Below are 16,732 nucleotides of genomic sequence, written 5' to 3'. Positions count from 1 at the left end.
AGATTATCGCGTTTAACGTTACTCGCGTTTACTCCGCGCTGCCGCTTGAAATGAAGAGCTAGTACAGCGATCTGTCACGCCACATTAAAGAGCGCCAAAACGGCATTTATTGTTTGATTTTTTTGATCAAATAGTCAGAATTTGAAGATTACACCTTGCTTATTATCGAAAGTAACAAAACACGAAGCTTGCTATTATATGGTGTTAATGGTGGTTAGGCTACAAAACTGAATTCGTTGTTACACATTCCAGGTCCAATGAGCCGGGCTGGGCGGGGCCGGGGTTGCAGGGGGCGGGGCGTGTTCGGTACGCCATAAGAGTATGGCGAATCGAATCGTGGGTTCTATATCGCGGTTCTTCAGTTCGGTTCGAGTATCGTTACACCCCTAAAATGTAACGAATATATTCCTGTAATACCTGTTAATTTCTGTATTTCTGCATAACACAAAGATTGATTACAACTATAAAAATAAAGACAGGGTAACTCTTACAGAAAGCATGTCATTGTGTGTGTGTGTGTGTGTGTGTGTGTGTGTGTGTGTGTGTGTGTGTGTGTGTGTGTGTGTGTTTTTGTGATTTGTGAGGACACAAATGTGTATAATGACATGGGTGTTACACTCAACAACTTCAACAAACTCATCTCCATACCGACGTGATGACTGAAAGAGTGCAGAATCTCCTGATCAAAACACAGGAGAAGAAGCAGAAACGAGCGATAGAAGCACTGCTCACATGTAAAAGAACATGATCATCAAACATTCAACAGCATTTAAATGCCTAATGTTACTGAATGAAATGCAGAAATGTTGGTAGCAATTCAGACTGCAGTTCATTTCTGACTGGATCACCACAGATTATGTTTTAAAACCAGATGTGACCCTGAAGTTGCATATATTTGTGGCAATAGCCAACAATACATTGGGTAAAAGTATCGATTCATCAATGCATTGCAATTATTTGTTTCTCAATTCAATATCGATTCATCAAATCCTATGAATCTATTCAGCCCACGGGCCAGTGGCGGCGCTGTGGGCAACAGTCTAGTGAGAGCGTTCAGCGTTGTACAAGATGCGTTTTACCAAAACAGCAAGATGACGGACAGCAGCTGCACTCCGTTCAAGCCAGCACCGCCAACCAGGGACGTCGTTAGGCCTACTTTAGGGGGGCTGAAGCTACTCTAAAATGTACCTAAGCCCCCCTAAATTATAATAAGAACAACAATAAGTCTCCGGGAGTCTCCCGCATATTGATAGCGGCTCACTGATGTATGCAAATTAGTTCAAATCTCCCGAAATCTAGAGCTCGCGAGCTCCAAACCGTGTAGCGCGCGCATGACAGAGAGGAAGAGAGCGAGAGTCCTTGCGTGTGTGTGCGAATGTGCGGTCGTGTGCCTCAAAAAGCGAATTTTTTTATGAGTATGCACATTTTGTGTTTCTGTTTACATTTCTTTTATAACTTGAATGTATAGGAAGAAAGAAATATACTTTCTATTACAGTTACATGCATTTTAGAGGTGTGTTAATAAAGCACCTGTTTGTTACAGTTGTGGTTTGTATTCAACACATGTACAATATTGTACAGTATGTTCTGCTAAATAAACAATGACAGGAAACATGCTGGGGTCAATTTGTTCTTAAACATTGGTAATACTGCACACATTATTTAAAAATATACTCAGGTACTTAATTACTTGTGTATTTACTAATTATTGAATCGATATTGAAGCTAATAAATCAATATCGAATCGAAATCGAATCGAATTGTGAAATTCCTAACAATACCAAGCCCTAGTAAAAATAATCGATTTTTGGCTTCCATGAAAATATTTTGTAAATATCCTACCGTAAATATATAAAAATGTTATTTTTGTGAGTGGATGCAGCAAAAAAGTGATTTTCAGAATATTATCCTATCCTAACAAACCGTACATAAATGGAAAGCTTAATTATTCAGCTTTCAGATGATATGTACATTTATATCATCAATTTAAAAAAATGTACCCTTATGACTGGTTTTGTGGCCCAGGGTCACGTATGTAAGAGGATCTTGCCTATTTAACCGAGTCCTTCCAGTTAAGCACACGTGTGTTACTAGGCAACTACAGGTATATGGATCACACAACATCTGTGCACTACTGTCACATAAACCTAAAACTGGATGAAGAAAGCAAAGGTGATGATAACACTGAAATCTGCCGGTTTTCTGTGTGTGTATTCATTAACTCTGTGCTGAGATGAGCGGTGATGATGAATCAGGAGAATTAGCTCAGTTGTAATTAATGCCATTACAGGCAGTGAGAGGATCGAGGACTCTCTTAAAAGCGTAGGTGAAACTATCAATCCATTTGTACAATGACCTTCTCTGAGCTGCTGATGTGCGAGAGCAAATCTGCCCTCACGTACAAACACTGATCCCGACACAGATCCCCAACTCAAAACTGATGAGGGGGGAAATGTGAAAAACACAAGGTATTAACATTAAAAATATTATAAACCAACGCGTGTCGGCAGAGAAACTGCCTTCATCAGGGCATAAAAGAATACGTGCAGAACTGCTCATACTATGTTTTTAATAGTCTTGTATATTTTGTGGTCTGGTCAGTTTTTGTGTATATTTCAAGTACAATATTATATTTAAGGCATAATATTTATATTGATGAGTGTATTATTGGTCCATTTTTAATATTTAAGTTTTAATATTTATATTTATGATTGTATCATTGTAATGTTTTATATTTAAGGCATTATATTTATATTGATGAGTGTATTATTGGTGCATTTTTTTATATTTATGATTGTATTATTGGTCCATTTTTTATATTCAAGGTATAATATTTTATATTGATTAGTGAATTATTTGCTGTATTTTTTTACATTGAAGGTAAAGTATTTATATTGACTAGTATATTATTGGTGAATGTTTTATATTTAAGGTATAATATCTTTACTTATGAGTGTATTATTAGTGCACTTTTTATATTTAAGGTATTGTCACTGTCATGTTCTGTTTGGTTTTGTTTTCCCTGTCACTAATTGCCTGAGTTCTCCTTCACTGTTTGTTGTCATGGTTTCTAATTAGTTTCTTGCACCTGTGCTTTGTTCTGTTGATTATCATCCCTGTGTATATAAGTCCTCAGATCTCTTTGTTCAGTGTGCTAAGAGTTCTTCAGTGTTCATTAAAGTCTCCTTGTTTCTATTGATCATTCTGCATCACGCGTCGTACTTGGTTTATGCTACACAGTTACGTAACAGTCGCCAAACCTAAAACATAGATACAGCAGCAGCATTTATTGGCATCTCCTGTAAAGGTCGTCCTTTGATTAACTACTTTAACCGGTTCTGTAAATTAGCCCAGGGCAACTTAACATCTATTTTCTGAAGCTACCAGATTTGGAGAATTTTACTTGGCAATAAGACATTCTCTGTTGCCTGGAAAGTGTCTACCCATTATCGAGGTCTTCGCCAACAAACCCCGGTGACCGCGAACCAGAACCCAGCCAACACCTCCACATGCCTGCCATGAACCCTACCCAATGCCAGAGCCCACCGCAAACCCGGAGTCTGGCCAGGTGTGAGAGGCGGTATTTGCGTCCATCATTGAGGGAGAGTTGGTGGAGATGGACATTCTGGATCAGATTTCCATGCATTCCCCTAGACCTGAAATACAGTGGTCAACATTTGAAGTGGATCAAAAAAGTCAAGAACGGGTATTGTTCAAAAATCATGTATAACTCTGATGAAATGTTTTGATCCACTTCAAATGTTGACTACTGTATATTGTCCCCCATCTGTACTCTTGGATCCCTTCATTCCCTTGGCTCCTCCTTCAGTGGCTTTGCCCAGCTGCTTGGATCCGCCTTGGCTTCCAAGTCTCCAGCTTCACCCTGATGTGGCAACCCATTGGCTCCACCATGGTCCTCCAACTCTTTGGCTCCACCATGCCCCTCTAACCCTTTGGCTCCACCATGCCCCTCCAACCCTTTTGCCTTCACCATACTCCTCCAACCCATTGGCTCCACCATGGTCCTCCAACCCTTTGGCTTCACCATGCCCCTCCAACCCTTTTGCCTTCACCATGCCCCTCCAACCCATTGGCTCCACCATGCCCCTCCAACCCTTTTGGCTTCACCATGCCCCTCCAACCATTTGGCTCCACCATGCCCCTCCAACCCTTTGGCTGCACCATGCCCCTCCAACCCTTTGGCTCCACCATGCCCCTCCAACACTTTTGCCTTCACCATGCCCCTCCAACCATTTGGCTCCACCATGCCCCTCCAACCCTTTGGCTCCACCATGCCCCTCCAACCCTTTGGCTCCACCATGCCCCTCCAACACTTTTGCCTTCACCATGCCCCTCCAACCCTTTTGCCTTCACCATGCCCCTCCAACCCTTTGGCTCCACCATGCCCCTCCAACCCTTTGGCTCCACCATGCCCCTCCAACCCTGTGGCCTTCACCATGCCCTTCCAACCCTTTGGCTCCACCATGCCCCTCCAACCCTTTTGCTCCACCATGCCCCTCCAACCCTTTGGCTCCACCATGGTCCTCCAACCCTTTGGCTCCACCATGCCCCTCCAACCCTTTGGTCCACCATGGTCCTCCAACCCTTTGGCTCCACCATGCCCCTCAAACCCTGTGGCCTTCACCATGCCCTTCCAACCCTTTGGCTCCACCATGCCCCTCCAACCCTTTGGCTCCACCATGCCCCTCCAACCCTTTGGCTCCACCATGGTCCTCCAACCCTTTGGCTCCACCATGCCCCTCTAACCCTTTGGCTCCACCAAGGTCCTCCAACCCTTTGGCTCCACCATGGTCAGTAATAAAAAATAAATTATGTGAAATGTTTTGTTTTCCACAAATTCTGTGTTGTGAATTTTCTAGTAATCAAATGAAGACATAAAACATTAATTTAATTGATCTTTTAAATGAAATGTAACTTTTTGGTCAAACAACATGCGGCACAACTGAGCTGTATACTGTTAAAATTACAACATAGAAGAAAAAGATGCATTCTCGTGTACCGAAATTTGGCACCAATTGATTTAATGTGAATCGGTACTCAGTAGTACCGACTTAATTTGGTCGGTCCCATTAAAAGTACCGAGTTCGGTATCCAACCCTATCCCTCAGGCTTCGGACGTCTGGTTTTCCAGCTGCGCTTCGATCCTCCACCCCTCTGGCTCTGCCAGGCTCCTCCTTCCCTCCGGTTTCACCATCGTCCTCAGTCCCACTGCACGCCCTGGCCCTAAAGGCATATGGACTCACCCTGGGTTCTCATCTCTGCCTGGGTCTCCACCTGGGTCTCCAACTCTGTCGGTCAGGTCATTGCTACACCCTGACTCCTGCCCCCATAGGTTTCACCATGGGGTTTCGTCCTGGCTCTTGTCTGGCTCCTCTCTTCATTGTCTTGTCCATGGGGTTTCCCAACTCCTCCGAGGTTTCATCTGTCTCCAGCTCCTCGTCCAGCCCCGGAAACCCCCTCCCTCCCTCCCTCCCTTTTTTTTCCTGTCATCAAATTTTTCAACCCCATCTCGCATGAGCACCTTTCGAAAATTATTTGTTGCCAAGTTTTTTTTTCGATTGATGATTGAAATGATTTGTGTGTTCCTTAAAAATAAATAAATAAAATAACAAATAATTAAATTTCTCATGAACATTAATTGATACTTCATAATCAATTTCACCATGCAAAAAAGGCTTTGGCTATTTTACGGTGATCATCTTGATGGATGTATAAATAAATTCTAATTTCGTTCTGAACACAGGAATGTGCTGTTCATGGAGCTTTTCTTATGTACGACAGTTTGTTGCCAGTCTCTGATCCATCAATGTCACTCTCCCCGCCAACAGCCAAACCTGACATCAGCCTACCAACGACTGGGCAAGACCTGAAGTGCTGGTCATGTTGTTTTTAGCCATGAGGTCACAAGATCCCCCTGAAACGCACCCTAAGGGAAGCCCAACACCACCACGGGACTCCAGCAAGCGGGCTGGGGCTTATTTTGAGCGCTTCAGAGCGTTTGGGAGGCCACATGCCAGCATGACACACATTATTCCACACATGGTCTTGTAAGTGGGTCATATGCATTAGCCCGCTAAACAATTAACTCCTGTTATAAACTATCATGTGTAAGATTTCTTGAAGATTTTTGTGAACACCAAATGTAGTAGCTATAGCAGACTTTATTCTAGTACTTGCGAGTCCATCAAAAACTGTCTATGGTAAAATTTCACCTCGAAATCAAAAGGAAGAAATAAGAATTATATTAAATATTTTGCAGGAATGATGAAGAAAATTAAGCCTATTCTAGAATAAAGAATAAATCCTTCTTTTGAGTCAGATCTTCGCGATGAATAGGATGATCCAGTTCATAAAACCAGTCTGAATGATTCGTTTAAGAAACACAAATATCTGGTTCTCTTTGGGACTCAAAGATTCAGTTGCAAATGATTCTCGAGTTCAGACAGCTGTGAAAAACTGCTTGAATTTCAGTCTGTTCCTCAGACCAACATGTAATCATCTCCATTCATTGTTATTGCATGGAAAAGAGTGACTATATTAGTATATTACTAGCACAACGAATGAGGATAAGTTGATTATGAGATTATGAGTTTTTAGAAGAACTATTCCTTTGATTTTCTTGAAAATAAAAGCACAATGCAAAATGTATTTTCTTAATTTTTTCATATTTATTTTATGAATATCAATTGGATATGTTTTTGTGAGATTCAGCCAGAATATCTGTAGATGTAGTGAACAGCTGTCCTGTAACCTCTAAAACTGAATGTCTACTTTTTGGATAAGAAATAATTAGTATTTTTAATATTTCATAATATTTCTAACATATAGGATGTTAAAATTCCCCCCCGAGGTAAAAAAAAAAAAAAAATCCAGCTTTTAATGTTGTTTATATGTCTATGTGGTGCTTTTAATATGCTTTAAGACAAACCATGTGTAAATTCATAAGTCGACAGCATTGCTGAGTATTTTCTCCTTAAAACTGCAGTGAACCAAAGACAGTCTCAAAAACACGGTTTGAAATCGCTGGTGTTTCTGACGTCACAAACTACCATGTAACCAATCAGATCAACGTGTGATCGTCAACGAGTGGATCTCTGAGCTGAGTGAGTGAGTGAGTGGAGGCGGGGCTCATTTGCATATTTATAGAGCCGTGCATACTAAATGAGGCAAGGGTGTCGAGTTACATTCAAGATATTTTAAGGCATGAAGGATTTTTTTCCAAAGCTTAAATATGTAATTTTTGGTGATCACAGATTAGGGATAAAATTGTTGACTACAGGGAGACATAAGATAAGTTTGCTCAATATTTGCCTTCATATGTTATGCAGCTTTCCTGCATAGATATTTAGCAAGTCGATTGTTTTACATAATTGTTGGAACAGAACATTCTTTAACCAGATGCTTTAATAAAGAGAATGTTAATTTAATTATGTTGTAGTTGCGTTTCTAAGTCGGAATCGAAATTGTGAATCGGTAAATCGAGATTAATTATTTTGTCATATCTCCCAGCCCTACATCTCACCAGTCTGTTCTTCAGTTTTGCTCGTAGTTTAGGACAGAGAGCATGTGCTGACATTAAGTCGAGCCCTACAGCTCATTATTAGCATGAGGTATCTTCAATATGGCACACAAATGGTTAATCTCAGCAAAGTTTAACTAGCACACACACACACACACAGGGGTGGGAGCGTGACTGTAGACTGTCCTCTTCACACATGCTCAACATTCGAGCACATCAGAGGGAAGCAAAACTAATTAAAACAAAGTTTCAGAGCTAAAAATAAGCCTTAGCAGCGTCTCTGGAGACAAGCTTTACTTGACACCATTTTCACCGCTACCAATTCATCACATTTCAGTCAGCATCCAGGTTTATCAGCACTTTAGAGAACCAGCAAGAGAATTATACTGAAATAGATTCATTATTTTGTGTGAAATATTTCAACTTAATATAAAATGTCGAATGTTTCAAAGGACCTTCACAGTAATAAGCTGTAAAATAACACTGGATGCAAACTTCAGAAAATATGAGACACATTCAATTCAAATTCAAAGCTCTAGAAAGGCTTTATTCAGATCAATTCAGTTCAGTTCAATAACTGTGTTGCAAAGTTAGTGTGATTATACAGTTAATTTTCTATGTAAATAGAATGGTATGTAATGGTATAAACTAAATGGTACTTACAATGCGAGCACATTTCCAAGGGATAACTTGCCTCATTTCCCTACAAAAGAAGAAAACATAAGATTATCAACTTATTTTCTAGAAATTATTACACATCACCTTTCTCACACAAACACACAGTGCGACTTGAAGATCAATACGTGTCAGTTTCGTATCTACTGATCAAAAACACTATGAAATTTGGGTAACTAACTTACTAAATTTCACAAAGAGTCATTTAAACCAGGGGAATTATTTGAGAAACTTTGAAATGCGAAAGCACAAGTAAAAACAAACAAATCAAAACTCTGAACTATAGGCATAGGTAATATATTTTAATATTCATGTATCGAAAAAACACATTTGTGATTTTTTTGTCCGGCAATGTAAATGAATAATTGTTTTAACAATTTTATTAAGTTGTTGCTAATTAACACTCAGTTACACTGGAAGTGAGCAGCGCATCACAACACAGAATTAAACAAGACCAAATAGCCTACCAACCCGTTTACTTAACAAATGTTAGATGAAACTTTTCAGAATACATTTATCCTATCTAATGACCTTTCAATAGCTTTTAAAACAATACTTTGAAGCACCTGTTCATTAAGCCCCGTTCACACCGCCAGCGACTTTGTTGCTGTATGCCGCTAGGCTCTGTACTGTGAAGTCGCTTGTGGGCGTTCGAAGTGCTGTCGCTCTAATGTTATTGGTAGACTGCACGTCTGGCCATATCTATACAAAATACCATCACAAGTGATATATACAACTATACAATATTAATTTGACTAGGAATTAGGCTAAAAAGAAACAGTATATGCTGTTGGGAGAGTGTTTTTATATTACCACAGGAGTGTTCAGTGGATTAAATCATTTACTAGATTAACGATCGATCAATCAACAAATTAAACTCACTCATACTGTCATAAATTACTAAAACGTCATTCGTATTTGACCAATAATCAATTTTCTTGACCCTAATAGTCAAAACAATGCAGGGGAAACTGTAAAATGAACTGCAGCAGTACTAAACTTGCATCATAAAGTTAGACAACTCGAACTATAAATGTATGAATTAAACTCACTGAGACTGTCGACAGTTTCTTTTCCATGCATCATTTTATTATATCCATATATGTGGTTACAGTTAAATCATATAAAACAGTGTAATCATCCTCGAACTCTTCTGACTTGCCTGCACTCGAGACGGTGACGTAAGCTCCACTGAAAAGGCTTCTTTCCTATTGGTTGTCGCTCGCGAAAATCGCTTCTCATTTGCATAAAGTTGAAATTTATCAACTTTTGTCGCTTGTCTCTTGTCGCTTGACACGCCCACATTCTGTCGCCAACGGTCACTGTCGCTCGTGTCGCCGGATGTCGCCAGCGCTCCATTGAAATGAATGGGATCATGTCGCTTTGTCTCTGCGTGTCGCTGGCGGTGTGAACGGGGCTTTAGTGTTACTGTGACACCGAGACACTGAATTCTTCTCTTTCATTTGATACAAACCAAAAGCTAGAAGATGAAATACTCAATACTCCCCCCTCTGTATCTGCATCTGCTTTGATTTATTATTTATAAAGTCTCATTCAGTTCAATGGTTTCTGTATCTGTCACAGCAGTGAAGGACAGATGAGAGCTTGGCCTGGCGTTAGGCTTGTTCTTACTCTGTAATAAATATAATATCTGCTACGTATAAAACTGCCACCAGGAGCAGCTTTTGCATGAAAAAAATTAGTCTAAAAACAATTTTCACTTAAAACTTTGTTAGTACATTTCACAGTGCCTCTATTGTGCAATTTTAAATGTTCCTAATGTCTCCTACAAATGGATTAAACGCATCAAAGGTCAAAAAACACTTTATTTAACTCATAATACACATCGCAGAATCAGCTCTTTTCTCTCAGTGTCTGAAACGCTTCGATCACAGATTCAGTCTCTCTAAGCCCCGCCTCTCTGAGAGCTGCTCTGCTGTGATTGGTCAGAAAGCAAACGCTCATTATCATATCTGAGTCTCAGCTCTTGATACACAGTGAAGGGCCGTACACACCGGGACGAATATCGGCGCGCGTTATTCGCCAGCGTTTTTCAACGCGTTTTTTGTGTTCATAACCTAGCGATTTTCGCTGACGATGAGCCGAATGAACATGCATGTTCCGACACCAACGAGAACAGCAGCTCTACATTTATCTTGGCTTGCATCTTCCTCGTCTTCTTCCCGGCAGTGTGTAGACGCTACTTGGCGTACATCTTCTTCGCCGTTACGTATGTGTGTTCGGCAAGACCGTTTTGTGTTTGAGCGCCCCCAAGTTGTGTTTTACTGTAACTTCAGAAGCTCCAGACACGTGAGCTAAAGCGCCAATCTGATTGGTCGGATAGTTTATGACACGGTGTGTCAAACCAAAAAAACGAACCCGAGGCGTTTTTAAAAAAAATGATGCTTTTACGCGTGGCGTTTTTCGCATTGGTGTGCACACTCACATTGGCGCCATTTGTTTAATCACGAGGCGTTAAACATCGGTGAATATTGCGCACGAAATTCGTCCCGGTGTGAACAGGCCTTGATACGAACAGTAACGATGGCGTGGGTTTTACCGTATCAATCTCATCAGTGGATTTGCTCAGCAAAAAATTGTCAGCAAAAAACAGCGTCTTCTCGACATGAACAACACGAACCAAACTCTTCAAGTATCAGATACTCTTACAGTGTTTGATGTACAGTGTTTAAATCTTTTGTAACATTATAAATGTCTTTACTGTCACGTTTGATCAATTTAATGCATATTTGATAAATACAATATTAATTTATCTCTTTTTTTTATTTTTATAAATCTTACCACATATATTTTAGTATCAAAGTTTCCAGAAAAATCTTAAACAGCACAACTGTTTTCAACAACAACAACAACAATATTTATTTATAAGGCACATTTAAAAACAACCAAGGCTGACGAAAGTGACGTACAGGATGGAATAAAACAAAATAATAATAAAAACTACCAACAAAGGAAAACACAACAATAGATAAACCATAATTACCAAAATTAAGCAGTATTAAAGGCAAAGGAACATAAATATGTCTTCAAAGAAGATTTGAAGGAGGAAACAGACGAGGCTAATCTAATGTGGAGAGGTAGGCTGTTCCAAAGTTTAGGGCCCGCAGTTGCGAAGGCGCGATCACCTCGCTTTTTAAATCTAGATCTAGGCACGATGAGTAGACATTGATCGCTAGATCTCAGACTTCTAGAGGGAGTGTACGGGCGAAGTAGAGCAGTAAGATACTGAGGGGCCAAATTGTTGAGTGCTTTATAAACAAATAATAAAATTTTAAAATCAATTCTAAAGTTGACAGGTAGCCAGTGCAGTGATGATAAAACCGGGGTGATCGACTCGTACTTACGGGTCCCAGTGAGAAGTCTAGCAGCTGTGTTTTGCACTAGCTGTAGACGGGAGAGGGAAGACTGAGAGACACCGACATAAAGAGAATTACAATAGTCTAAACGTGATGTAACAAAAGCATGGATCACTGTTTGGAAGTTACTCTTGGTTAAAAAAGGTTTCACTTTAGAAAGTTGGCGAAGATGAAAAAAGCACGATCTTACAACAGCACTGATCTGTTTATCAAATTTTAGGTTATGATCGAACAGAAAGCCCAGATTTCTAGCGCATTGAGTTTCACAAGGTGCAAGTGGACCACGGTCAGCATCAAGAACTCAGTTTTCCCTGTTTTCAGTTTTCCACAGTTTTCAGCATCGATAACAATCATAAATGTTGTTTCTTGATCATTAAACCATCATATTATAGTGATTTCTGAAGGATCGTGTGACACTGAAGACTGGAGTAATGATGCTGAAAATTCAGCTTTGATCACAGGAATAAATTACAATTGACTATATATTCACATAGAAAACGGTTTTAATAATATTTTACAATACCGCTGTTTTAACTGTATATTCGATCAAATAAATGCAGCCTTGGTGAGCAAAGAGACTCTTTCAAAAACATTAAAATATAATTTAGTTTTAATCCTTTCAGGCCTGAATTCTTGTTCTCACAAACAGCAACAGTTTCCCCATTAGCACTGTGACTCTGAATGTGTGCAAGTCTCTCGGCTCGATGTTACGCAGCATCAGCGGGGGCTTGTGGAGCGAACCCTCAGATCTGCTGTCGATCGCTGTATAGACTATTCTCAATATTGTATATTATATATATATATACACACACACATCTACAGCTGCCCACTCATAAACAGAGACGCCAATCTGCCACCGCTGGGACTAGGACTTTCCTGTTAGGAAAAGCTAACGTTGGGCTGGCTATCAGAAATAAAATAAGATACAAATGAAATACAAGTAAACATTTTAAAGGGTGAAAAGTATAGACATCATCAGGCCCATTCTCTTTCCTCAGGAGTGAAATGTCCTAAAACACATTATTATCATGCTAATCTCCATTATGAGGAGTTGCTGCCTGTCACTCCAAACAACTAGTCTTTTTGGTTGAATATATAAAACGTATACAATACAAGTCAAATAAAGCATGTTAATGGACTAGGGAATAGTTCATCCATGCATATTTAATTTAGTCACTTTTGAGATCATAACATGTAATCAAGATGTTAAATGGTATATGTTTTTTTTTTTTTTTTGCATTTTAACTAAAGTAAAAAAACATAAGAATAATAAGAATTGCAATTAGAATTTGGGGTAATTTTTGGTTGTCAAAAGTAAATGTAATTCATTTTATTCTGTTTAAAATATTATTATCTTTATATTTATTATATTATTATTATTATAAATCATTGTCTTGATTTCGGGGTGAGATTTGATCTGTACATGTGTGTGTCCCTCAGCACTATTTCAGGCATTTTATGCTCAATTAAAACTCATAATCCTTCTACATTCAGAAGACATTAGCCTAATTTATTAATCACACAACAATCATATTGATTCTGCATTACACTTGGTGGTTTTGTCTTGTAACGTCCCTAGAGATGCACAGATAAGATGAAGCAGCAGCACAAACCATGAAACCAAATGTGAAAAACAGATGCGATATACATACAGTATGCAAATGCAAAACGGCATCTGAAGTGTTTCTGAAGAGTTGGACTGGGTTATTAATATCAAATCCTCCGAGTCCAAACATGAATTAGGGCGATGACAATTCACAGCAGACCTACGATCCATGCTGATATGAACAAATGATGCCTTGCAGCTCAAAAAAGAGAAAACAGAGGGTTTTAAATGAATTCCTGAATCATTAGTGGGCTCTTCTGAGATGTAAATGAACTCTTTAGTGGGCTGAACATTGTCTGGGAAGCCTAAGAGGCAAACACTCATAAATAATGCATTCAGCATTCAGAGTCAATTAGACCGCACACAAACATGCACTGCACAATGAACATCCGGCACAGCAAAACATCACAGTAACAAGGTGTAAATAAATAGACAGAATGACAAATGTTTCATGGCTGTAGATGCTACTTATAGCGGATCCTAAATATAACTGTCCATTTTTGCTCGTGGCAACTATCTGCAAGCAATATCTCTTTGTTGTATAGCCTTTCATTTATGCTGAAAAAATAGTTAACAATCTGAACTCATACAATGATGTAAGTTTAAGGGGAAAATCTATGAAAAGCAAAAAAAATAAAAATTAATTGTAAAACAGGCTTTGTGTTTCTTATACAAAATACATCTTAATTCTGTATTTTCTGGTATATACACGGTCATGGTTTCTGAAAAAATATCCTGTAATATTATCGTTATATACATTCACTGTGTTTAACTGAATACATGACTTGAGCTATAATAATTCGATTGATTGTTTTTAATTTTAGTGCTTTTGTCATGCATTTTTTTTGTGCATCGTTCATTTAATAGGTCTAATTGTCGAAAATTATTGTGATTAATTCAATCCTTTGTAAGTTGTCACTTTGCAGTGTAACACCTATAATTATTTAAGTTATCAAATCATTCTGTAAATAACTGAAACAATCTCATTCACAACAAACTGGCCAATCACAGAAAAGGCCAAAATATATACGTCTGGCTGGAATGTGCGCGGTAAAACGTTCAATGCGCAGGAAGTTTCAGTCACTTTAATCACTCTTCTAAATTAATGTGTTGCTTTAAAAACGTGTTGCCAACACTTTGCCACTGAAAAGCTACATTATCTTGCTCAGGAACGGTTTAACGGTTTATGTTGCTCAGGAACGGTTTATCTTGCTCTGGGACGGTTTATCTTGCTCGGGAACGGTTTATCTTGCTCAGGAACGGTTTAACGGTTTATGTTGCTCAGGAACGGTTTATGTTGCTCAGGAACGGTTTATCTTGCTCAGGAACGGTTTATCTTGCTCGGGAACGGTTTATCTTGCTCGGGAACGGTTTATCTTGCTCGGGAACGGTTTATCTTGCTCGGGAACGGTTTATCTTGCTCGGGAACGGTTTAACGGTTTATCTTGTTCAGGAACGGTTTATCTTGTTCAGGAACGGTTTAACGGTTTATCTTGCTCGGGAACGGTTTATCTTGCTCGGGAACGGTTTATCTTGCTCGGGAACGGTTTATCTTGCTCGGGAACGGTTTATCTTGCTCGGGAACGGTTTATCTTGCTCGGGAACGGTTTATCTTGCTCGGGAACGGTTTATCTTGCTCGGGAACGGTTTATCTTGCTCAGGAACGGTTTATCTTGCTCGGGAACGGTTTATCTTGCTCAGGAACAGTTTATCTTGCTCGGGAACGGTTTATCTTGCTCGGGAACGGTTTATCTTGCTCGGGAACGGTTTATCTTGCTCAGGAACGGTTTATCTTGCTCAGGAACGGTTTATCTTGCTCGGGAACGGTTTATCTTGCTCAGTAACGGTTTAACTTGTTCAGGAACGGTTTATCTTGCTCGGGAACGGTTTATCTTGCTCAGGAACGGTTTATCTTGCTCAGGAACGGTTTATCTTGCTCAGGAACGGTTTATCTTGCTCGGGAACGGTTTATCTTGCTCGGGAACGGTTTATCTTGCTCAGGAACGGTTTAAGCAACACATTATGTGTTTGAGAATGTGTTTAAGCAACACATTATCTTGTTCAGGAACGGTTTATCTTGCTCAGGAACGGTTTATCTTACTCAGGAACGGTTTATCTTGCTCGGGAACGGTTTATCTTGCTCGGGAACGGTTTATCTTGTTCAGGAACGGTTTATCTTGTTCAGGAACGGTTTATCTTGCTCAGGAACGGCAAGATAAACGGTTTATCTTACTCAGGAACGGTTTATCTTGCTCGGGAACGGTTTATCTTGCTCAGGGACGGTTTATCTTGCTCAGGAACGGTTTATCTTGCTCAGGAACGGTTTATCTTGAACGGTTCGGGAACGGTTTATCTTGCTCGGGAACGGTTTATCTTGTTCAGGAACGGTTTATCTTGTTCAGGAACGGTTTATCTTGCTCAGGAACGGTTTATCTTGAACGGTTCGGGAACGGTTTATCTTGCTCGGGAACGGTTTATCTTGTTCAGGAACGGTTTATCTTGTTCAGGAACGGTTTATCTTGCTCAGGAACGGTTTATCTTGCTCAGGAACGGTTTATCTTGCTCAGGAACGGTTTATCTTGCTCAGGAACGGTTTATCTTGCTCAGGAACGGTTTATCTTGCTCAGGAACGGTTTATCTTGCTCAGGAACGGTTTATCTTGTTCAGGAACGGTTTATCTTGTTCAGGAACGGTTTATCTTGCTCACGGACGGTTTTTCTAGCTCGGGAACGGTTTATCTTGCTCGGGAACGGTTTATCTTGCTCGGGAACGGTTAATCTTGCTCGGGAACGGTTTATCTTGCTCTGGGACGGTTTATCTTGCTCGGGAACGGTTTATCTTGCTCAGGGACGGTTTATCTTGCTCAGGGGCGGTTTATCTTGCTCGGGAACGGTTTATCTTGTTCAGGAACGGTTTATCTTGCTCAGGAACGGTTTATCTTGCTCAGGAACGGTTTATCTTACTCGGGAACGGTTTATCTTGCTCGGGAACGGTTTATCTTGTTCAGGAATGGTTTATCTTGCTCGGGAACGGTTTATCTTGTTCAGGAATGGTTTATCTTGCTCGGGAACGGTTTATCTTGCTCGGGAACGGTTTATCTTGCTCGGGAACGGTTTATCTTGCTCGGGAACGGTTTATCTTACTCAGGAACGGTTTATCTTGCTCGGGAACGGTTTATCTTGCTCATGGACGGTTTATCTTGCTCAGGAACGGCAAGATAAACGGTTTATCTTACTCAGGAACGGTTTATCTTGCTCGGGAACGGTTTATCTTGCTCAGGGACGGTTTATCTTGCTCAGGAACGGCAAGATAAACGGTTTATCTTACTCAGGGACGGTTTTCTAGCTCGGGAACGGTTTATCTTGCTCACGGACGGTTTTTCTAGCTCGGGAACGGTTTATCTTGCTCAGGAACAGTTTATCTTGTTCAGGAACGGTTTATCTTGCTCAGTAACGGTTTAACTTGTTCAGGAACGGTTTATCTTGCTCGGGAACGGTTTATCTTGCTCGGGAACGGTTTATCTTGCTCGGGAAC

General features: G+C 40.0%; 1 protein-coding gene across 1 annotated transcript in view; it reads right to left on the bottom strand.

Annotated features, from left to right (window-relative positions):
• Positions 1-16,732, bottom strand: part of ppp3r1a (protein phosphatase 3, regulatory subunit B, alpha a) — a 41,500-nt gene that overhangs the window by 17,779 nt on the left and 6,989 nt on the right. The window contains exon 2 of the mRNA XM_077237668.1: positions 8,204-8,243. Within this exon, the coding sequence (XP_077093783.1) occupies positions 8,204-8,243 (40 nt within the window). The remainder of the gene's footprint in view (positions 1-8,203; positions 8,244-16,732) is intronic.

The sequence above is a fragment of the Siphateles boraxobius genome, unplaced genomic scaffold, assembly GCF_051911475.1.
Source record: "Siphateles boraxobius isolate OS27281-9 unplaced genomic scaffold, OSU_SipBor_1 204, whole genome shotgun sequence".
Lineage (NCBI taxonomy): Eukaryota > Metazoa > Chordata > Actinopteri > Cypriniformes > Leuciscidae > Siphateles > Siphateles boraxobius.
Note: the sequence above shows the minus strand (reverse complement) of the source record. Positions and strands in the feature narration are given on the sequence as shown.